Consider the following 24,316-nt stretch of genomic DNA (forward strand, 5'->3'; position numbering starts at 1 on the left):
GTTCTGTACTGGTAAAAGGAGTTTGGTGCCCAGTGGAAGTTGCCAGATCAACAGTATTTGAAACTCAGGTCCTCTGTTTATCCCTGGAATAAAGAGCAGCAACAAGGCAAGTGACCCTCCACCTTCTGCCCTCCACCAATCTTCCTCAGTCTTGGTCTTGGGGGCAGGGGGGAAGAAGTGGGGCACCTCCTTTAAAAAGGTCAGGTTTTGTGGCTCATTTGAACTTTGGACTCTTCTGAGAATGCCAACAAGTGGTACAGCCGGAACCAGTTCTTGCTTAAGTGCAAGGCCCCAAGCTTGTCCACATTTTAGTCCTTCCAGCCCTGCAGCCAGTACTGCCTACTGTGAATCTTATTGACTATTAAAAATGAATCCCTGTTTGTGCTTGTTTCTTAACCTCTGTTTGGGACTAGACTGCAAGTGCTAAGAGCAGAGACCATCCTTTTGTTGAATACCTGGAAAATTCTTGGCATATTGTGAGTCCTACTGTAAACAGCTAATTTAATAAAAATAAATTCTGGAGGATTTTGTAACTTGGATTATCTGTAGCAACTGGACCCCACATCCTACCCAGAGTTCCTACCCTTCAGATGTCAACTGAGTTTTACTCTCATGCTGATGTGCAACTGAGGACTGAGCAGAAAGGTTCCCTGAGCCAAGTACTCCTTTCTCATAAGTCAAACGAACTACTGTACTTTATGGCATCACATGTAGATACCCATCACTTCTTCAAATTAAAGGTTGCATTACTGAAAATGTGTCACCAACAATGGTCCCTGGATACAGGTGCTCAGTGGGAGCTAACTGGAAATTAGCTTTTTTTGATCTAAGCCTTTTCATCTCCTCAATGCCATATATGCATTTCTTCAAGGCTAGAGAGTAAGGTAAGGCAAGGAGCTATGGAATGTCCTGCTTCTTGTGGATTTGGAGCATCTTGTACTACTTCTGCAGTCTCTTCTATTGTATTTCTTTCATGTTAATGAACAGTTAACAGTCCTGTGTGTACACATATGCACCCTGGTCATGAGTACTCATGCAAGGGTCAGGCTGACCTGCAGAGACCATACGGAGAGGGACCTGTTTACCTCAGTAAACAGATCTTGGCCCCACTTCCAGTCTGTTATCTATCCAGTGGTCATAGGGCCACAGTCATGTCTCTATGACCTGCAAGTGCAATCAGCTGAAGTTGGCTGATCCCCAATCCTCTCATTAGGATTTAGTGATGGAAGATAAACCTTCCAATTTCCTAAAACACGTGCAGTTGGACATGGCAATTTCCCTTGCTCCCTATCATCTCTTTCTACAAGTACTTCTTTCTGCAGCTGGCTGTCTTGGACCTCACATGGTGCCTCCCCACTTTGGAACAGAACTTGCAGTCAGCTTCACAGTTTGTTGAAGTTTGTGCCGTGCAAAACCATAGTAGATCAGCTGGGGTACTCCACGCAAGAGGTCTATTGGCCTGGCGACTGATACAAGGGAGAAGAAAGGTCTTTCTTACTGTCACCTTGTGTTGTCACCATCATCCTACCAAAGAGTGGTGCCTGGATCCCAGGTAGGCAGGGAGGTGGAAGGTGTCATGATGGCATGGTCTGGTACCAACCAGAATGAATCTTCCTATCTACTTGCTGAGATGGGCCACCGAGCTTCAATATCCAGTGATAAACAGTGTGTCATCTGTGACTTGCTTTCCTGCTGAGGAGAACGCAATAATCTCTTGGATGGTGTAGTGGGGAGTACAGATTCCCTGAAAGGGGTGAAAAGACCACACAGGTCATGACCACCCACTTGGGACACCCACACCCCAGGTGGGACTTGGCTCCAGTGAGAAGGCAGGTGGGGAACGGGAGGTGGGAATGTGATTGCTTTTCTGCAATAAATGTCGTGGCAACAAGGCACATTGACAGGCTGCCAGCTGATAAGAGCTGGCTTTGAAGCTGTCCATCTCTTGCTCTCATTTCACTGCAGGCTCAGATCTGACTTGATGAAAAATCATTTGGTTAATATTTAATGCTGGCACTGAAGTGATGCAGGGCTGCGGGCACCCCACCCAGCCTACTTTCTGCTTCTGTCTGTGACACCAAATCAGCAAACTCACTAGGCATTTAAGGATTGCAAACTCCCCCAGAGCAGGTATCAGGCTCCTTATTTAGAGGACAGGCTCCAGCACAGGCAGTAGTGGCAATGAGCCTGGGTATGAGAGCATTATCCACAGACCAATCTCAAACTTGGCTTTGCGAGGTGGGGAAGCATGAGGTACCCCCTTATAGTCTCTAGTACAGGAGAGGATAAAGAACCTTGAAACCTAATTTTGAGGCCTCACAGCACTGAAACCACCTTGGCCATAAACCACTGAACTACTAAGAAATTATAAACATTTGGTAAGCAGCAAGCTAAAGACCTGGTATTTCATCCATAATCCCTTTGAGTCACTTGCTCGCTATGACTAGGGATAGAGAGGTACCAGCATCTTCCTTGTGGAAAGCTCCATATTCCCTCCCCAGTACTTGGCGTAGTGGGCCGCTCTCTGTCTCTTTCCTTCCACCAGAATGACTGCCCTCGTAGCCAAACAAAAGGGAACGGACTCGTTCCCTGCCATTTGGCTATGAGGTCAGTCGTTCTGGTGGAAGGCTCTGTTCAGGTTACCCTAGAGCATGGATGCAATTAAAGGTTAATCACGCTAACCCAGACAAAAGGGGAAATAAGACCTGTTCAGTTCCCATCATCAGCCATGTTATCGCTGCAATGCAAAGGAAAGAGAGTGAACGTTGCCGGAATCTAGGGTGGAAGAAAGTGTCAGCTGGAGACAGTTACTAGGCAACCGTTGCACCATGGGACATGAGCAGCAGAGAACTTCTCGTTCTCTCAACAGCAGCTCCGTGTGTATGTGTGAGAGAGAGTGTGTGCATGTTGGAGATGGTGTGCGACAGCACGTTGGAGGGATGTGTGAAAGGGACAGAGGTGTGACTGCATTGGAGGAGAGCCAGGATGTACGTGTCTGGCAGGGGTGTGTGTCCAAGAATGTACCCCTTTCTGCCATCCAACCCCCTCACCAGGGCTCAGGCTGGGTCTGTTGGCACTGAAACTTTATATCCCATCCCCAGGCCTTGGAGCCCCCCATTCTCCTTTCCCCAGACTTCCAAGTGAAAGGAGAATATGCGAGAGATCCAGAATCTCAGACTCCCATGTCCCAAAGCTGGTTTCTCAGCTCCCAGAACTGCCAGCAGCAAGTCTCAGGGTGGGCACTGAGTCGTCTGATGCACTCCAGAGTAGGGGGTTTGTTGGTCAAGCCATCCCAGGCACATCCCTACCACCCACTTTCTGGTCTGTGGCACACAGGGCTCTGGGCCTCATTGGTTGCTACATTGCCCCAAGCTTGTAGGCTTGTTATGTCTAGGAAGTTCTCCCTTCCCAAAACCTGAGGGGCTACATCTCTGGGTCATTTGCTACCCCTGGAGAAGTAGATTTCCCAGGGCTAGGACTCCCCTCAGAATGTTTTTAAATCCTCCCCGACCATTTGGCTCAGAAAGGGGTTAACAATCTTGTTTGGAAGTTATCTAAGATGCTGCTTGCTCTCCCACTTCTGGCCCTGTTTGTCCCAGTGTGTAAAGCAAAAACTCAGCAGAAATGAAGTACTGCTAGAGGCAGGTACCATATGGCGCAGCAAACCAGTCTCTTCATAACTCTTCCCAGCACACTGAGCCTGCCCTGCCTGCAGCACATCCTTGATATCCCAGTGCCTGGAGTCTCGCCACAGTTCTGCTGATGCACCTGAATTTGGACTGCTCAGCCTTCTCTGCTGTGCCAGCTCTGAGGGCCCCACAGCACCTATGCTTTGAACCAATACAACCCCCTCTGCTGTTCTAAGCTTGATTTCTGTGACTGTCAAGCAGCAGGGCCAATGCACCTCACTCCTGATCTGCAGCCACTGCTAGCTTGTCAGTCCTTCCCCTCAGCCAGTATTCAAATCCTTTTTGCATATCCATGGAGTGTCTCTGGGAATGTATATACAAACCGAGAGGTGGGTGTATGTAAGTGGCCCTGTATGCGTGCTAGCATATCTCTGAGTGAGTTCTTACTTGCAAGGGGGTGTGAGCATATCCAGAGTTAAGACTCATGGCAGCCCCAGGAAGAGGTGTGGGCCCCTTCCTCCTCCCACACATTATATGACTTGCATTAATTTAGCCTCGTGGGGGCCCCTGTAGGCTCAGGTCCAGGCAATTGCCCCAGATGCTCACTCCTAAACCTGTTCTTATGTGGATGCCCCATTCTGAATAGGAAAGAAGAGTGACTTCGTTACTGGATATGTGAATGAAAATGTAGGCCATGGATATGGGGACCTATGAGTGTGGTAGGAAAATGAATATGTAGGTGTGGGTGAGTAGAAGCACAGAGTGGGCACCACCTCTAGAATTGGGATGCCTGGGTGGGCATATAGGAGTGAGTGCATGGGGCTATGTGAGTGAGTATGCCAGGGTGGATGGGTCGAAGCATAGGCTGGCTATGAGGCTGGGGGATGGAATCAGGATGTGGGTCATGCTGTGTGCCTGGATTATCTACAGACACTTCTGTCACTGGACTGTCTGCTGTTGTTGATTTGGAACTTGCCCCGTTCACTCTAACCTTGGCATTGCCTGCTCTTTCCTTATCATCATTGATAAGTGGAGCAGCAACCTGCCTCCAGCTCTCTGTCTGACTGAAGGCTGCCACACCAAGGAGGTCCCATCCACCACAGACCTCAAGACTGCACTGAACTCATTGACGTGGGCAGGCACAATCGCCATTTGTATGGCAATGGCAAGAGGAGCTGAAGGGAAAGCGACAGATTTATTTCTAATTTAGCCTTTATCTGCCAAGTCCACCTCTTGCATTGCCCTGGGCTTTTCACAGGACAGCTTTAACCCTGAGGGATCTATCTGAGACGTTGCTTGGGACTTCTCTATTCCTTTTTTTCGAAGAGGGGTTCAGCTGAAGAGATATTCGTTCCATTCAGGCTTTGGGTGGCCATCTGCCTCTGGTCAAGGATCTGAGCTCGGGAGGATGCTACGCCAACTGCAGACTTTGTTTCAAAGGAAGTTCAAAATTCTCCTTTTCCTCCTCTTTCTCTTGGCTCTCCTGATGCACATGGCACTGGACTTAGCACTGCCCACCATTCACAGCTCCTGTGGCTGTGCCCAGAAATCTGCCAGTCCCTCTGGCCCATTCCTGCCAGGCCCAAGGAAGATGAGTCTACGGATCCTCCAGGATTTTAGTGGCAGCAACGGCTCCTTGGAGAAGGGTTCCCACTTGCTGGAGGCACGCCCAGTAGTGGGCACTAGGAGCAAGACAGTGCATGGAGACCAGGACTTCAAGCCCCAATGGGGAGGGGTGAAGCCGGTGTGGGCAGGAGGGTCAAAACTAGCAGCGCTCTTTAAGCATCCCCTTTATAGGATCCCGATTCCAGAGGTGTTGGAGAAAGACAAACTGTTCACTGTCAATCCCAAAGAGAAGTTCACCCTGAGAGACAGCGGGAGTGATGAATGGTGAGAGCCTGCCGGCCATGATATTCTTTTAGGGACACAGGAACTAGTCACCTGTACTGCTCAGTATCCTGTTCACAGCTGGCCCGATGTGTACTGGTGCCCTGAGCATGGAATTGTTTTAGGGTTTCAGCACCTTCTCAGGATTCAGGTCCCTGAAAGGCTGTGATGAAAGGTTGGTTTGCCAGGATTGAAGGGATGTGCTATATCCCAGGACTATGCCCTTTAATGCAGCAGTCTAAGAGTTTGCTCCTGCATGTGTAAAGATAGCCCTAAGCCTACCTCTATTCGTGGCCAATGTCAGACCCTTCCCAGAAAGGTATGAAATTCCCAAGATGCACCTAACTGTGCAAAGCTACGCTGTTTTCTGTGGGCCTGAGATGGGTATTTTTGGAGCCATCTGAGGATTAGCTTATGCTTTGGACCACAAGCCTTTTTAATTTGACCCTAGTCGGTGCTGATCTTCTTCCTTGCATTATGCAGGGCCTTTTTCTGATCTGCACTAAACTATTTGACTACAGCAGTAAACTTCCTTATGGGCTCAGACCTCCAGGGACAGAACTGGACTCACCACTCTGAGTATCCAACTTGAAGAACTGACAAAGGGGCTTGCTATTTAGAAACATGTCTCAAATAGGTCTCTCGGGTCTCAGTTGCTTCTGATAATTAGGGTCATATCAGTTGGCATTTCCTTTAGTCAGCCTGAAATGCATCTTTGAGGGTCTCCTTGTCCATGGTCACAGGAGACAGTTAAAGAGGAGCCTTGGGTTGTTTTTTTCTATGCAATTTATCATGTTATATCTGGTATTTACATAAGCGACGTGTAGGGGTGGCACGGTTGGCGATTGGCCGCTGGGGGACCTCCACCCACAGTTGGTGGTCAGCTGCTGGTGCCCCTCCAGTATCAGGAGACACCAGTTGCCCATGGGTATTCTTCATCTCCTCTTCTTCTTTCCCAGTTCAATAGCTGTAGTCCTTCCTTTCCCACACTATGGAAAGCCCCCTTTCTCCTCCACATCTCTGCCCATTCCTAGTGCACTTCTCCACACTGTTTACCTTTGGGAATGAAACAACTAACATTTAGATTACTCTGCAACTGTGGTGTCACTTGCCAGCTTGTGTACAATGGGATGGTGAAATCTGATGATGCAATGATCATACCATCACCTGGAAGTTATTTTTGTCCCCACATACTGTCATCAGCCTCACTGCTATTCCCAGATGATGGATAAAACCCATTGATATAGTAACTACTGTAAATACAGAGCAGCTGCTTTAATGGAAGCATGTTTGAAGAGTGCTGGGGTTGTTAAAAATAAGAGGCAGGAAGAATGGAAATGGATAGCTATTTTTCATAACCTACCTTCACTCTTTCCATCTCTGAAGTTTAATCTATCACATGCCTGATTTACCCTGGCAGATGGGTCTATGTCAGTGAAATGGTGTAGATTCAGTGTGCCTCCAGGGGATGATTTGAACACAGATGATAAACTCTTTGCAGTTGGGATTGTGTCTTTGCAGGAGCCCTGTGAAGTGCTAGTACAATGGGGCTTTGGCCTCCAAGACTACTTTAATATTGCAAGTGTCCAGAAACTACTTTGCCAAACAGTTTTAGTGTAGATAATGTGAACTTCTCTCCGCTGCCAAATTGGAGGTAAATGACAAATGGATCAAAGGTAGAGTAAGCTGTTGGGTTGGGGTAAGGACAGAGTTAAGCTTGTTTGTAGCAGGAATTAACCTCCTTTTTTAAATGCAAGCATTTCCTTTAAGCTCATTGGTGTCAGACACTCCATGTCAGCTCAGCCAGGCTTGGAACCCATGTTACAAACTACAGGCAAACACAGGAGATGCAATACAATCAAACCTGGCTTGAAGGGATGTTGTGGAGTTCTTCTAGGATGTCTCATTAACTCGTTCCCTCCGCTGTGCCCCAGTGGGTGCTGTGGGCCATAGATTTGGTCTACTTTAAAATATTTAGGAATGACCATGTTGCAGGAGCACTGTGGAGGGGCTCTGGAACAAGGATGGTTGGGGCTGCTGCAGGTCAGGCCAGGGGTTCCTCCAAAGTCCAGGGCTCAATGACCAGCATTGTGTATTCTTGTTCTCTCTCGTGTTCCAGTTCCTCCTAGCTCTTTTCCCACCCCGCTCGCTGGGTGCTGACAGTCACGGGAGGAGGGCGGCTCCCATGTTGGTCTGCTGACTGGGGAATGCTGTGGAGATGGAGGCCATGTGACCCTAGTGCTAAACACTGTTGTTATTGGGGGGGGGGTGGCTTTTGACTTGCAGGGTCAGCAGCAGTAAAGCAGAGATGGTGCTTCCGACAGGGAAGACCCCATACGACACCTACCCCACCTGGCTCAAGTTCCATATCAGCATCAATCGTTACGAGCTATACCCCCACCAGGACCCCATCACCCACACCCTGTTGGAGGAGCTGGCCACGCAGAAAATCATTGGCTCAGGTACTGCACCATGTCTCACTCCCCACCTCATTTGCCTTCCTTCTCTCTGCGTCCTACTGTGCCTCTTCCCCATCTGCATCACGAGTCTCCTTCCCCTCTCTCGCTCTCCTCCTGCTCTGGCCCTGATTCTTGTCTGTACTGTTTCAGTCCAGAAACCTGGAGGGACCCAGCTGAAACTAATCATGACGTTCCCAAACTATGGGCAGGCGCTCTTCAAACCCATGAAGTGAGTAAGGCCAGCAGGAGGGGGGTGGGGCTCTGCCCCTCATGGAGATGGGCCTGTACGGTCCCCACAGCATCCCAACACCCTTGGCTTGGGCTCAGCACCCAGGAAGCAGTGACTCTCACATTACTCCAGGACTTTACTTGCATAGAGCAAGCTGGACAGGCAACCCTCGCCCCCCCTTGGCATCTCCTTGGCAGGAAGGAGCCCGGCTGTTCAGCTGTTTGATGGGATGGTGCGACCTCAGGTGGCAAAGGGAGGAAAAACTGGGAGCAGCTTGCTTTGCTACACAGGATGCTTGTGTGAAGAATATGGCACAGCGGATGGGGGCTGGGGAGGCCATCTCTTCTGGAGACCTGCTTACACTGGGTGCAGTTAAAGAACAGGGATGGGAAGAGGTATCTACCGCTCTGGCTTTCCTTGGCGAGTTTGGAGGGGAAGGGACAAGACAGCAAGCAGCTGAATCAGGGATGGATCACTCCAAGTTTCCTACAATGCTCTGAGCAGGTCCTAGGAGTTTAGGCTCTAATTTCACCCTGGCCTCTGACTGTGTCTCCCTCTTCCTTCTCATTTCAGGCAAACCCGGGACCAGGAGACCCCAGCAGATTTTTTTTACTTCTCAGACTTTGAACGGCACAATGCAGAAATATCAGCCTTCCACCTGGACCGGTGAGTGCTCCAGAGCCCTTTGCACTCCCGCCTCACGTCTTTGGCCGAGAAACAGTATCCACTGTACAGGGAGCTGGCAGTAGCCCAAAGACCTTTGCCGCAGGACTCTGTCCACCTTCTGGGGGAAGAGGAAAATCTTCCCTCAGACTGTAAATTCCTTGGGGACAGGATTTTGTTTTTGTCTATCACACTGAGACACCAAGCCCAATTGTGTAAATCCAACTCCATTCAGTCATCAGATCTGTCTGGCACGGTGCTTGTTCGTGGAGCACTGACCTATGGCATTTCCCGTACAGCTGTTCTAAGACTCCCTCACACAAGCAGCTGTCAGTCTCCCTCCACAGTTCACCCCTCCCTCCCAAACCAGTTCAGGAGGTCACTCGCTGCTCTAGCCAGTCCCAGGTCACGGACACAGCTCTGCTGATGCAGCCAAATGCTGGCCCTCTGCCTTTCCGGTCCTGAATTCCCCTAAGCAGCCACAGTAAATAGAATTTTAGATGTGAAGCAATGTCCACTTAAAGAACTAAACATCTATGAATCTATGCAATGACACTAGCTGCTATCTGCCAAACTCATTGTGTTAGTGCCCTGAGCCAGCAGACCCCAGTGTGCCCTATTCTTTATTTCTTGCCTTGCAAAGTAGGAAGTTTTATATGTATTCCCAGACTTCATCTGAATGTCTTCTTGAGGAATTTTGGATTGGCCACTGATTGGCTAGTCAGTGACTCCCACTAGACCTCCAGCCACAAGAGAACAGAGCAGTGAGCTATCTTAGCCCCATGTCTTAGTACCTAAAGCATCAGAGGAAGGTGCAAACACCCTGCCTTGCATCTGTTTGTACAATACTGTGACAGTGAAGCAGCAGAGCTATTCCTTCATGACCCTCCCTCTTATCTCTTGAACTGTGGTGGACAATGGCCCATGGCTAATGTTGTTTCATGGGCTGGAGTGAAGGAAATATGTACCATGCGCTATGGTTGCCCTCTTCTATAGCACTGGGTACCAAGGACTTGGCTCGGGAATGAATTGGCTTTGAGTCCTGCGTCTATTTGGTTCCTTGTGTGCTCTTCTTGTTCCTGGAAGGATCCTGGATTTCCGGAGAATCCCCCCCGTTTCTGGCCGCTTGGTGAATATAAGCAATGAAGTTCGTGACATCACAACTGACAAGAAGCTGGCTAAAACTTTCTTCATCTCTCCAGGTGAGAGTGCCCTCTACCTGCCTGTCCATTACAGGCAAGCCCAGGAGGGCTGTTCTGCACTAAACAGGAACTGCAGTGGCCTACATCTGCACCCCCTACTAGCCCTCCCCACAACTTTGCATGATTAGCAGTGATCCAGGTGCAGATCACCTGTCTGAGAGCACCCTATGGCCACTCCCCAGGTATCTGCCTGGATGCTGGGTCCCCTTCAGGCCAGCTTATCTGTCTAGTGGGTACATCCTTGCCAGGTTCCCAGCTCCCTGTGGAGTTACTTGCCTGGCTGTTCCCATTTCCTTTACTTAGGGGGCCAGGCTCGCTCTCCTCTACTTCAGTAATCTCTTGCCAGCATGTTATTTCAGGCTACAGGTGTGACAGTGGAGAAACGCCCTTGCTGATGTCATTGTGATGCTGCATTGCATCAGAGCCCCTTTGGACTCCCTGCTCAGTGAGAGCAGATCCACTTTCCTCTAGCTCTGTGACTGGGTAGAGTATAGAGCTTGTCCAGCCTGTGAGCTCCTTCCTTAGCACAGAGTGTCTTCACAGCTACCAGACGGGGGGGCTTGCAACTGCTGTTCCTTGGTAACCTGAGTTCTTCTCTGATTTGTCCTGGCTTCCTGAAGCTGGCAACGTCTGCTTCTATGGTGAGTGCTCTTACTATTGCTCCACGGAACATGCCCTGTGTGGCAAACCTGACCAGCTCGAGGGCTCCATGGCAGCCTTGCTGCCCGACAAGTCCCTGGCCAAACGTCACTCCTGGCGCAGCCCCTGGAGGCGTTCTTACCACAAGAGCAAGAAAGCTGAGTGAGTGTATTGAGGGGCAAGGGAGGACTGAGGGTACAGGAGGGTGGAGGGGAGGGTGCAGGAGAAGTGAGGAAGGGTGTTATGGCTGGGATCTGCATGAGGAAAGAGATGTGGTGCAGAGTCATAGTCCAACCCCCTGCCCAAGGCAGGATCATCCCTATTCAAATCATCCCATACAACCATAATCTAGACTTTACATAAGACTACCCTCAACCCTGAAGAACACAGACCAAACACCCTTACCTGCCACAGATAAAGCAGGGGAACAACAGCAGCTGCTTTTAGAAAATGTTATCAGTAGATGCTCAAGAGGTCCTGGGTGGAGGGTCATACCCCCCCACTACAGAGGAAGGCAAAAAACCCCACAGTCCATACCAATCTGACCATGGGGTAAAATTCCTTCCTGACCCCAAATGTGGTGATCAGTCTGACCCTGAGTGGAGGGGCAAGATCCTCTAGCCAGGAATTTCCAGCTGTGCTCCTAGGAGGAGAATCAGCACACCCCGGTTGGAGTCCCCAGCCTTAGTTGTAGCCAACACCCAAGGGAAGCTTAATAACACCCTGACACATATAGCAGAAAAAAAGGGAGGGGGAACAGTGTGGGAAAAAGCAGCAAAGCCCAGAAGCATGGGAAATGCCCATGGTAGAAAATAAGCATAGCTATGCCTAGATCATCCCCGACCAGTGGCTGTCCAGAGGAAGCAGTGGAAGGCGACCGTACTGTGATGTTTTGGTGCTGGGTGGGAGAACAGGTCAAAAGAGGAGCTGTTCCCCACTGCCTGGCCACTCCAGATGTCTCCAGACAGCTCCACATTTTCATGCTCTGCCTCAGTGTCCACAGCAAGTCCCTAAAGCGAGACTTTGGCCTTGAATTTGAAAAACTGGTCCCAGATCAGCCAGCACCCTCCCAGCACCCTCCCACCCACCAGAAACATTCCCACTGCACTGGACTGCATCCTGGTGTGTTTGCTGAAAGGATGCAGCTCAATATCACCTGGCACTGCTTGGCTACACTGCCTCTGGATCAGGCCACTGCCACTAGCTCTGCCCTGCCTCCTGAGTAGGTAGTAGTATGGCCAGGTCCACACATTACTGTGACCAGGTAAATTAGCTCTGCCTCCTGGCACTCAGACATCTCCACTAGCAGGAAGTCAGGGGTGATCCTGCCTTGAGCAGGGGCCTGGGCCAGACAATCTTGTGAGGTTCCTTCTAGCCCTTTTCTTCTACAATCCTAAACGGTGCCAACACCTTCTGGTTCCAGAGGTCTGGGGAGTATCCATAATTGCATAATTGCATCCCCGATTTTCCTCCCTGGGGTACTCAAAGGGTTAAAGGGAAGCACCTGCATTTCGGGGCAAGGGGGCTGCCCCAGGTGTCTGCATCACTTTTCCCTCCTGTGGCTTCTCTAAGGTGGGAGCTGAACCAGAATTATTGCACCCAAGTGCGGGAGACGCCACCCTATGACAGAGGCTCCCGCCTGCTTGACCTCATTGACATGACTGTGCTCGACTTTCTAATGGGTGAGTGTGGGGTTCCTCTCCCAGCAGGCAGGCCCACAGTCCCATGTTATCCTACCCTGGACCAACACCTCTGCTGATGTTTTTACACACCCAGACAGGCACAGAGGTTCTGTGCTTGCAGGTAGATGCTTTTGTTTATAAGACAGGCAGATGGCACAGGGCAGGGATAGGGGTAATTGTGTGTTCCTTGCTGCCTGTCTCAAACTAATCCCTCCATAGCAGTGGCCATGAAAACCTTGGTATGCCTGCTGGTGTTCATGCTCTGGTATTGTACTATCACTTTACACCATGTTGGGGGCTGAAAACTCTGGTCAATTCACTACTTCCAGGGGGAAAGAGAGGCAGTTTGGCATGTGGAAATAAAAGTAAATTATCCAGCAGTGATCACTTATCAAGAGTAAATCAGAGGGATGGCAGTGGCAGGGAATCAGAATAATAGTGAATTAGTGGCAAGTTATCCCAGAATTCACTGTATTCCCTGCCTCATCATTAAACCTGAATGGCTAGACATTTTTTAAGCATTCTGTTTTTCACCAAACAGGCCCTGGGCTCATACACTCTTTCCCATATCCGACATGTTGCTGCCACCACTGTAGTTATGCATCACACTAAGATGGATACTTGATTGATAACCACCAGGAAGTGGTTTGCTCCCTGACTGCTATTAATGTCCACGAGGACTCTGCCCCGGGGCCTACACTTTCAACTCACTCTTTGGGAATGTGAAATCCGGTTCATCAAATGTTCCGGCCTAATGTTCCAAGCAGTGACTGCTGGGCTGCCCTTTTAACTTGCTTTCTTGCTGAACAAGTGCTTGCATTGTTGGCCTATACCAAGCTGGCACAGCTACTTTCCTTTTAGGAAAGGGTGCCTATTTCATCTCCTCAGGGCTCAGATTTATGCACCCACACATCTGACATCAGCATCCTGTTTCGCTGTGCTGGGCAGAATTCTCTATGTCTACTGTTGTCCTCGTGAATGTGATTGTGTCCTGCTGCCTCGGGTACAAAGCCAGTGGCTAGCCCCATTGGCTAGTGCTAATGACTCACAGTTTTCCTTACAAAGTCATCACAATAATTAGCAATGAATGCAAATAGCATTGTCAAGAATATCATACTCTTGGACCATTGTGTCCCTGGGAGCCTTTTAGTTGAGGGAATAAGGCTCAAGAGTGTCTATGGGCTGTGCTGTACATGAGACTTCTCCCAGCCTACAATAGGCATTCAGGGCAGCTAGTGTTATGGTGCCATCTACTGGGATGCACAGAGGCAGAAGAGTTGCTTGATCCCTATGTAATAAGGGTGGCTCAGGGAAGCATTGGGTGCTGACCCCTGACATGTGACAGAAAAGCAATCTTATTTAATTCTGACCTACATCAGGTGACTGAGGCCAGTTTGCCAGGCTCTGAATGCCAGGCACAGAATGAAAGGAAAGTTTACATTCCTTTCAGTGCCACTAGAAATGTACAGATGTGCCCCCAAGGGGCTCATGAGCTTACACTGAGTGATGTTCCTGAAGCAGTTCTAGACTGTGGAAGGCCCAAAATGCACTCCAGCTGAGCCACCCATAAGGCTGGTGTGGACAAGGCTTGCCAGTAGCACCTGCCAGCTGCCTTAGACTCTCCAATGCAAATGGCCAGGTTGCCATTTACAGCTGTTTCAAACAGGGGCAGCCTTTGGCACAAGTCCAGAAGAGGGTTTACACACAGTTCTGAAGCTGTAGCAAGATGTCTTAGCCACCCTGCCACCTTACCCTAGTCCACCAAAGGCTGAGATCTATTTTATCCTTTTTTATGGGCAATACACAGCCTCACAGTATGTGCTGCACAGGTGCATTCAGTCAAATGACAATGATATGTATTGCCCAGACTTTGGCTAACAGTGTAACAAGTTTTTTTTTCTTACTGCTTTAATGATTTGCCCCTCCTTTATCATTATCTTCTTGCTGGCTGTAGGCATGTTCCATCATTCTGTCCGGGGGCTGTTCACGATGCTCCTGTCCTTTAGGGATCTGAGCAGTAGATCCTGATCACCACTGGTTCATTGTCACTATAGAGTCCCTGTTTCTTTAACAGATTGCATAACTTGGACAGCTTCCCTTGTCCTCTGTTTTGTGTCCCTGATGTAAATGACTTGGCTGATTTGCTTCTGGTGCCACTGGAGTTACTTCTGCTCCATTTGTCCCCTAACAGCTATTGGCTAAGGGCTATTGTCCCTTAACAGCTTTCAGATGGCCCCAGACCATGGCAGCGAGGAGACTTGGAAGCTTTCAGTGCCTGCCCCATGCTGGGGGCAGGTTGATCCTCTTGCCTTCTAAACTTAGACCAAGAACTTAATGTCTAGGATGTGGCAACCTCTTCTATCCCACTCTTGCTGATTTTCAGTCCCTCTCTAACATTTCCGGGTCATAGTGTATGTTGCTGCCCATCAAATACCATTGCTTGGATTAGCTGGGTTAACTGTTGTGGGATGATACAGCTTTTTAATATATGTATTTGTGGGCACTGCAACTTTATGCTCTCTCAGTGAGTTCCCAGCTGAACTGCTGGCCATTTTTTTCATCTGGCCCTTCTGTTCCAGTTACCCACATTGTCAAACATTTGCTCTTTGATCTTAGAGTTTGAAGAGGGGGTCTGTGTTTTGTTCCCAGTGCTGTCCCAAGTGTCCCCTGACCATCCATCTGCCAAACCCAGAATTGTGGCAATGAAACAGTTCCAGGTACACACACACACACACACACACACACACACACACACACACACACACACACACACACACACACACATATATATAGCGGCTCTCAAACACATCAAAGGAAGCAATCTTGAGAGTAGCCACAGGGGGGCAATCATCACCACATCTCTGGGTTTGGTGGATGTGGATAGGAGAGTCATGCTCAAACTCCCATCCCTCCCACCAGTGCTGGAGACAATGTAGACATGCCCAGAGTTTGTTCTGCAAAGCAGATATCTAAATGTTGTTTCCCCAAACCTGAAAGAGCTGAAATCAGTCAGTGCTTCTCTAATTTTCCTTTTCTTGAAGAATGAGGAACTAGAGCCAAAATCATCAAAAGGGATTCGTAATTTGGGGGCCCAACTTCTTAATAGGGCCTGAGAAAATGCTGAGGAGTGGCCCTTTGTAAACTACAGCATTTAAAATATCCCAGCATGCGCACCCAGAAGCAGTAATTATCAAGTCTGCAAATCTTGACCTGTGTCGCTCTGCTGACCCATGTCCATCTTGTGATGCTGGCTTTGTCCTGCATCCTGACAACTTGTGTCTGTCAAGATGCAACAATAGTAGTTATGCTTTTTTTTTGACCCTTCAATATGTATCTTGGACAACAGTCATGTCCCTGAGATTGCTTTTGCTGGTTATACTTACTATTCTCCTGCAAGGAGAATTACCTTGTTACCTTGTTAACTTTTTCACACTCGGTTTTTTTTCCTCCACATGAGCATATTATCGGATCTATTCTCCTCAGGCCAGGGTTGTACCATATTTTCCTCTAAAGAGTATTGCTTTGGCCATGGTTAAGAACAGGAACCTGGCCTAGATTGACCACTGGTGTGACACTTGTCCTTTTATGGGTGTTATCTTGGTTAGCAGTTTATCTCCACTGGACACTGTTTTTTTTCACCACTTACACTACCTGACAGTTCCCAGGATCCTGCCATGCTAAGTTTTCCAGGAGACTGAATTTTAGTATCCAGAGACAAGCAACTCCAATCCATTTATATTGCCTTCCTGTGTCTAATTCTACCATCAGGTTCATGTTTTTGACCAGAAATCCATCAGACACTCTTGAGATCACTGCAGATGAGATCACAGTTTAGTCTAGATGCTGCTATTCCATCAGTGTCAGTGGGGTAGGGAAAAGCAGGTCACCAACATGATCTGTTTTGTATTTTGTCTGTGAGCCAACTTTTCAAGCAAGAAGCAAAATGGGAAGGCAAACATTCTTAGCAGGTTCAGTAAAATCTGGTGCTTGCTTTCTTGTAGCACTGACCCATATCCCAGAAAACACTGGTCCAATTCTGTCAAAATTAATTCTCCACAACAGAGGTGCTTAACTCTGCTCCATAGGCCAGACTTAGCTTATGAAGCTGTGTCACCCAGCCTGCCATGCTCTCTATGAGTCTGAAAATGTGGAGGCTGGGAAGCAGTGGTAGTGTTACTTGCCGCTCTCCTGCTGCCAAATTACTGGACCCATGGGGAGCCTGGCAGGCTGGAGAGCATAGCCCTATGCACAAGATTAGGTGTGCAGGCCTGGGATGAGGTGACGTAGGGCCTGATCCAGATGGCAAGGCAGTGTGGGGTCCCATCCGGGCATGTGGAGCCCTATTAGGGACTGCAGGGCCCAACCCTGTGCACCAGCTCCACAAGGGATCTGGGCTACAGACCAGCCTTGTGCCACTCATCCAATCCACAGGGCTGAAAAACTGAGCACCAGTGCTGTATAATAATATTTTAAATTATATATTTTGCTTTGATTAAAGTGGAATCCATGTTTATCTCAAGGCAGTTCCTTATGGGAGACCCCTTGCTGCAGCCTCGGGATGGCCCTTTTCCAGTCTGTGTTTTATCTGCTAAGGCAGTGAAGAAAATGGTAAACCACTAATTAGTTCCCCTATCCAAGTCACATGTTGGAGTGGGAATGGGCACTGTCTGCTTTGCTGGTTGCATTTTGACTCCATGTGCTATGTCTTTCTGGTCCCTGCAGCCTACTCATCAGTCAGTCTCAGGTTTTCCAAGCTGAATCTCATTATGCTGTTTTCTGCATGCATGCATTTTCAGCCTCCCTCCTGCCTGGCTTGCACAGTTTTGTATTGACTTAGCCACTCCGGTTGGGGGATGATTTCCTACTGAAACAGTTACAGCAGTACAATGTCTAGTGGGGACACAATTATATGTGTATAAAGGACCTTAGACAGGATTGTTCCCCTTCATTTAGGGCTTGGACATATGACATACTTGTACCAGTGTAACTTATGTCACTTTCATTCTCTGATATAAATTAGGACCTTGTCACCCGTTACACTGTGAGCCGCACAAATCTTGATTGGCTTAGTACTAGCTTGCAGTCACACCTTCAATTTGAGCAGCACATCTTTAGGGAGTAGCTACACCTTAATAGAACAGGAGCTGTGTAATGTGGAACAAGAGATAATCCTGCCCTGGAGTGGCATAGCTTTGAGCCAAATAATGAGTGCTTTAAGCCACTTAAAAGTGTTAACATGTGGACATTCCAGGGGTTAAGGGCTCCAGGAGCCACCCAGAATGAACCTGTAACAAGGCCCTTACACTGGGATCTTTAGCAAAAGGATGTACAACTAACCTTTAGTGGCTGCTTATTAAGCAATTATTATAGCACCTCACCACTAGGTGGTGGGGAAGCAGGTAACATCGGGGTACCACTCTTCCTGTCCACATGGCCAGAAGGCTGAGCCCTAATGGTCTTGAGCAATCAAGCACCCTGAGATAAGCTAAGGAAAGACAACCAAAAGACTTGTAGAGATCTGAAGAAGACTTCATCCTTCAGCTGTACTGTGCTAGAGATCCTCCTGGCCAATGGTTGTTTTGCAGCAGGCAGGACTGCCTCCTCATTCTCGTCCTGAGAAGCCTTCAGCTCTTCCTATGTCAGTGGCCACAAAGCCAAGAGCCAGCTCACCACTGTCCCTGCAGAAATCTCTTGGCCTGGGGCCCTCCTTGCAGCGCACACAAGAGGACGAGCTTACAAAGGCAGTGGAGCAGGATCCTGTGCTTGAGGAACTATGTAAGCCCCTGTGCTGCAAACTTTGCAATGTCACTTCAAATTCAGCCCAGCAAGCCCAGGCTCATTACCAAGTAAGAGAGCAGAAGGCAACAGCTAGCCACATTGCTTGTTCCACGGGAAGCCTAGCAGCTTTTTCATGGGTTCATTGTAATCACAGAGATCTGGCCTGCAGAAATGGAGAGTCCTGTGCCAGGACAGAGTTGCCAGACATGGAGAGGGTAGGAGAAGGCATACAGATCAAGACCCCCCCTTTTGGTTTCCTTTCCAGAAGGGACATTGAATTATGGTTTTTGTAGCTCTACAGGGTCCAATGTGGAGCTGTGAAGCATTTTTTTGCCTTGTTTGGAATTGAGGGTAGAGATGGTTAATCTTTTGTAAAAACATTGCTTTCAGTGAAATATTACGTTTCAACCAAAACAACATTACTTGTTTGGGTCGAAAATTTTTGAGTGTTTTGCAGAAATACCAGGTAGCAAAACCTGAAAGTTGTTTGACAAAAAAATTATTTTCCAAACAGAAAAATATTTCAGATGTCATTTTTTCATCACAAAACCCAAGCTATTGTAAGGGGGGATTCAAAAAAAAAAAAAAAAAGAAGAAACTTCCTAGAAGCTTCTCTGGGAAAAATACTTGGTATTTTTTAACTAAATACTTGGTCTAGAAGAGAGCCACGCGTGTGATCAGAGGGCAGGAGAACAGGCCTTATGATGAGAGGCTGAGAGCTATGGGACTCTTAAGCCTGGAAAAGCACAGGCTCAGTGGCTGCCTATAAGTACATCAGGGGTGTGCATCAGGATCTGGGGGAACATCTGTTCACCAGAGTGCCCCAAGGGACAACAAGGTCAAACAGTCACAAACTCCTCCAAGACCGTTTCAGGCTGGACATAAGGAAGAACTTCTTTACTGTCCGAGCCTACAAGGCCTGGAACAGACTGCCGCCAGAGGTGGTACAAGCACCTACTCTGGACTCCTTTAAGACACATTTGGATGTTTACCTTGCTGGGATTATATGACCCCAGCTGACTTCCTGCTCCTGGGGCGTGGGGCTGGACTCGATGATCTTCTGAGGTCCCTTCCAGCCCTAATGCCTATGAAATCTATGAAACACATGCAGCAGTGTAATTTACACCTGTGTAGTTTTACACCTGATTTTTCCTACCAGATTCAAGGAAGCTACACTGGTGAAGGACTGTATGTCATGTGTCTACTCTTTATTTTACACTGGTGTAAAGGCTGATTCCACTGGTGTCAATGTGTTGTGTGTCTGAGCCCTTCATATGAGGTAACACTACAAATTCTTGTTGCCATAGCCACATGGGGGGGGGGGGGGTGAGGAAATGTGGTCTTTAACCAACACAGCTGTGATGGCAAGAGCTCTTTGTGCATATACAGTTATATTGACAGAACTCTGCTTTTACCAGACAAATTCCTTTTGTTCCACAGGGAGAATAAGGGAGGCGGCTGCAATACATTAGACTTGCAAATGTGCATTTTTGCTGATATAAGCTGCATCTACGTAAACCCCATCACTGTGTCCTTACCCTCACACTGGTCCCCAAAACAGATAAGACAGGAGTGCTGAGGGACAACCTGGCAAGACTTTTCTGTAGAACACCTCTAGCCTTGACACATGGAAGAAAAGGACATTCTTTGTTAGCTTCTTGTGTTCTCCTGATTGGAACTAAACTTCAGGCTTCATTTACATTTTTTACTATACCCACAAGAGATGGCTTACAGTCACCAGAATGGTTTTTCCATAAACCAGAAATGTGGGGAATACTTGATATAGATGAGAGATCTATTTCTACAGAGATATTAGTGTTTAAGGGTTGACCATGATGGGCTGTCAGAAGAGCAAGGCTCTTGGCTGAAGAATCAGAACAGTTGAGTGTTGGTAGATGCAATGTTCAGCAGTAGGTGAATCTGAATGCTAAAGGCACAGTCCAGACTCTCAGTAGTCAAATCTTTTTGCCTCGTATATACTTTTGATACATTTGAAGGGTGCAATATGCTGCCTTGGTACTGCCTCTGAGGGCACAGTCTGCACTACTAGTTTGGTGGTGTTACTCCTCATGTCTGTTAGCCACCACTTTTAGTCTGAAAGTGAGACATGTAGAAGTTACTAGTGTGGATAAGAGTTTGTTGCCACATATCGAATATCCTTAACTGTTACCTGTTTTCAGTGTAGAAGCTACCATAGGCGTTCTTAGGTGTGCACGTTTGGATTGCTTTCTAGTTTGGAAAGCTTGGACTGAACATATCTGAACCTTTTCCCAGAATCTGATCATCAACTTCTAGTAGCAATGATAATATTCCAGCTCATAAAATCTCAGAGATGAATGCTTGATGCTTCAAAACGTTTAAACCTGCATGATGAAGCAGTAGCTAACAGTTGTGCTCTAGCAGCCTCCAACAAATTCTCTAGGCTGGCTGACCAGCTGTCTCTGGCAGAGGGAAAGTGGACCTTGTTTTGGATTTTGATTGCAGAGATTGGTGGAGAACAGTTAGGATTTAAAGAGTATGAAGAAGAAACATTGGATTAAAGATGATACTATCAAACTATGGGAGAAAAGAGAAAGGCACAATATAGAAAGGAGGCACTAGTAGGACAAAGTCAAATGAGCGAAAAGAAGAAAAAATGACCAGTAGAATGAAAGAAATATATTGCCTGAACAGTTAGGAGTGCTTGTCATACGGCTCATAATAAATGGTTGGGACAAAAATGGCACAGTGCATTGAGGAAGTCTCCAAGAGACAGGATCAGAAATGTGTATGAGACACTGTCCTAATTGGACATTTATTCTCACAGTTTCTGCCAATTAAGGATAAAAATGGAAAATACTGGCAGGATAAAGCATTGGTGTGAACATTTCTGTGAGTTAATGAGCAGATCTCCAACAAGATGTGAACTGCTGTCTGATCCAAAAAAGACCTTGGCAGAAAACAGGCCAGCGATGCACACAAACAGTTATGGGATGATAAAGCATCAGGATTTGACAACATCTCACCAGAACTGTGGCAGAGTGGAGGTGTGCATTTAGATTGCTGGCTTCACAGCATCATCTCAAAGACTTGGGAAACCTGTTGATGTCCAGAAGATTGGAAAAGTTTCAGAAAGGGAGTGTGAGCAGCTTTCACACATTATAGTGTGGTGATTCTCAACCAGGGTGATCCTTTCAAGGGTGTTGTGATCCTTTTAAGGGTGTTGTGGGATGCCATACAATGTTAGGACTGTTAAGTTTATAGTGATTCACAAGATAAACCCAGGGATTTAAACTAGAAATCCATAGTTCTCATTTTTCTGAGTTCTTTGCAACAGAAAAAATGCTCTATTGTTTTTCCATAGGTAAAAAAAGAGTGAACACTAAGAGCTGACATGTTCTAAGATCTGCCCCAAGTCTGTCCAGGTGCCTTGAGTCTAAAAGGGTTGAGAACCACTGCTGTACAGGAATAACACTGCTGTCAATCTAAGGGAAGGCATTTAGGATAATGCTACTGAACAGACTAAAATAATATTTAAATCCCAAAGTAAGAAACAACCACCACCATTTCCTTATTGGTTGATTTACTTTCCACACCATATACACTTTGAAGTCTGTTAGTGAAAACTGACTGGAGTTACAAAAGAACATTCATACCATGTTTGTAGTCTTTGCAACTGCTTTGGACTCAGCACATCAATCAGCACTGTGACTGGATGATACTGGGTGGGTTGCCTGAGGATTTAGTGTGACAGTGACAGAACTTTCCTGCTGTACAGTTAGCTGTGTTAGTAATGACTGCACTATGGATAGATTTTCAGTACAACTATAGTAGGGATATGTCTTCACTACAGGCTTCTGTTGGCATAGCAATGCCAGCTGGAGTGCGAGGAGGTACAATCCCTGACTGACACAGTTGTGCTGGTAAAAGCCCCTAGTTTTACAGATATGCCAGCCAAACTACACCTTAACCAGTGTAGTTTGTTTTTCCTGCCTGGATGTGGTTTTGCTGTACAAAATGCAACCATGCTACTCTGTTTGCATCTGCTTTATACTGGTACACCAATATTCCTGTACACTGGAAAGCTCTCTGATTGTAGCTCTGGCTTTACAGGAATAATCTGTATGAATAGCTATGCACCTCTATACTGGTATGACTGGACCTGCACAAGAGGGATGGTATTGATTTAACTTGATCTAGTTACAGCGATACAGTTTTTGTGTGGACTAGACCTTAGGGCCCTTTTTTATTTGTCTCCCCTGCCACAGGTGCACAACACTGACTCAGTCCTTCTCCTCTGTGAGCCACCAAGACAGTTTCTATATCTACTCTCTCCCTGGAACTCTGTTGCTTTCCTTTCACCCTCTGCCTTTTGCCTATCATTCATACCCATCTCCTCTCCTCTCTACAGGTAACATGGATCGGCATCACTATGAGACCTTTGAGAAGTTTGGTAACGACACCTTCCTGCTGCACCTGGACAACGGGCGAGGGTAGGGTGGGGAAGGTGGACTCTTGTTCATGTGGAGAGCTCTGTGTGTGGAGAGAGCAGGGAAGGCTTTCAAGCTCAGTACTATTTCTGTATAAGGAGAGGTCTCTTCCCATGCAGGGAATGGTGTGAATTTACCAGCCACTGCTTACTTGACATTTAGTGTCATTGCCATGTTGACTGTAAGGTGTCTGACTAGAATGCAACTTGCCAGGGTTGACAGTGCCCAGTCTACAAAGGGACATAGCAGATCCATTCACAGAATTGACCCTTTGTGTTTCCTTCATTTCTCTTCTTAGATTTGGAAGACATTCTCATGATGAAATGTCCATCTTGGCCCCTCTCCAGCAGTGCTGCAGGTAATGGCTCTCCTTGCTCCCTCCATCCTACCTTTATACTTACCAAGTACCTTGTTTACAGAGATGGATCCAGGCTCATCCTTTTAGTTTGGAAATGGAGCCAGCTGGTATGACTAAATTTAAGACACTGGTCATGTGGCATGAAATGGCTCACCTCTTTATGCCACCAAATCCTATGTCTACACTTCCCTGTGTAATCCATCAGCACCTCTTTGTATTTTGGTGGTGAATGAAGTGATTCATTCATACAAAATTTACCAACGGCTGTGGGACCACTCAGGATGGGAGGCATGACACGTATGTTGGGGTTGTTTTGGTCACATCTCCAGTTGACATTTCTCATCTCTTCCCCTTCTCTCCCTTTCCCCCACCAACACCATTAGTATAAAGAAATCAACATACTTGCGCCTGCAGCTGCTGGCTACGGAAGCCTATCGCCTCAGCGATGTCATGCGGGAGTCACTGGCCTCCGACCGCCTCTCCCCAATCCTATCAGAGCCTCACTTGGAGGCACTGGACCGGCGCCTCCAGAAGGTGTTAGACACGGTGAGGGAGTGTATGGTGAAGGAAAGCCACAAGGAGGTGCTGGTGGATGACATGGGGAATCGTAAACACAGGATACAGCGGCACAAAGAGGAGAGGCGAGCACAAGTGTGACAGGGATGGTTAGGCACCCCCTTGCCTCTACACTACTCCCCAAGGCTGCCTCTGCCATCAGGATTCTCGCTAAATGGCAGGCAAGACTGGTGCCCAACCCAAAAGCCCTTGTTGATTGTCTATAGCAGGGGTGTAGCCCCTGTGTCCCAAACCCACCCCAAAAGCAAGAATGATTTTGGGGTTCAGAGTGTCTCACGCACCGTTATTTGTCCCCAGTTTGGTTTAACTACCTTTCAGTCTCTCTCAAAAGCTAATGATAAGCTGCATTTATTTGTATCACTTTTATCACTGTGTGGAACATGCTCTTCTATAGGTACTGGTATGTGTCCTTGCAATTTTGTGTCATAAGTCATAACTTAATCAAAAAGTTATAGCCTGATCCCTAGTTAAGGGCTATTTTGCCTGTGGTATGCAGGCCTAATGAACAGGGGGAAGGCAAAACTACTGGGTATTAGGGACTGATTGCTTTACAAAGACAAGAGCAATTACCACTCCCACACACATGGCAGAAAGGGCTATTGTTGTAATGGGCACCCAAAATAGGGATGATTTTAATCTGCCTGCAAAGAGAAACATCAGCCCCAGGACAACAAGTGCATTCCAGGGAGATGGGTCAGTACAGGGGAGAATTCCAGACATCACAGGGAGCAAAGAAATCTCTGGA

The 24,316-nt window shown here is 47.6% G+C and overlaps 1 protein-coding gene across 1 annotated transcript; it reads left to right on the top strand.

Annotated features, from left to right (window-relative positions):
- The first annotated feature begins 3,834 nt into the window (after positions 1–3,834).
- On the top strand, positions 3,835–23,968 carry LOC102564776 (extracellular serine/threonine protein kinase FAM20C). The gene is made up of 10 exons (XM_059726392.1): positions 3,835–5,519; positions 7,803–7,978; positions 8,126–8,204; positions 8,778–8,870; positions 9,954–10,069; positions 10,690–10,870; positions 12,281–12,390; positions 22,559–22,640; positions 22,936–22,995; positions 23,379–23,968. Exons 1-10 carry the CDS (start codon positions 5,038–5,040, stop codon positions 23,650–23,652), a joined length of 1,653 nt encoding a protein of 550 aa, XP_059582375.1. The 5' UTR covers positions 3,835–5,037; the 3' UTR covers positions 23,653–23,968.
- Positions 23,969–24,316: the final 348 nt, after the last annotated feature.

This window comes from Alligator mississippiensis, chromosome 4, assembly GCF_030867095.1.
Source record: "Alligator mississippiensis isolate rAllMis1 chromosome 4, rAllMis1, whole genome shotgun sequence".
Classification (NCBI taxonomy): Eukaryota; Metazoa; Chordata; order Crocodylia; family Alligatoridae; genus Alligator; species Alligator mississippiensis.

Bases quoted from the DNA above. Each gene is read 5' to 3' on its own strand.
- LOC102564776 (XM_059726392.1), top strand. From the start codon at position 5,038: ATGCTACGCCAACTGCAGACTTTGTTTCAAAGGAAGTTCAAAATTCTC. The intron at 8,871-9,953 runs GTGAGTGCTCCA...TGTTCCTGGAAG, and splicing joins TCAGCCTTCCACCTGGACCG to GATCCTGGATTTCCGGAGAA. The intron at 22,996-23,378 runs GTAATGGCTCTC...CAACACCATTAG, and splicing joins CCTCTCCAGCAGTGCTGCAG to TATAAAGAAATCAACATACT.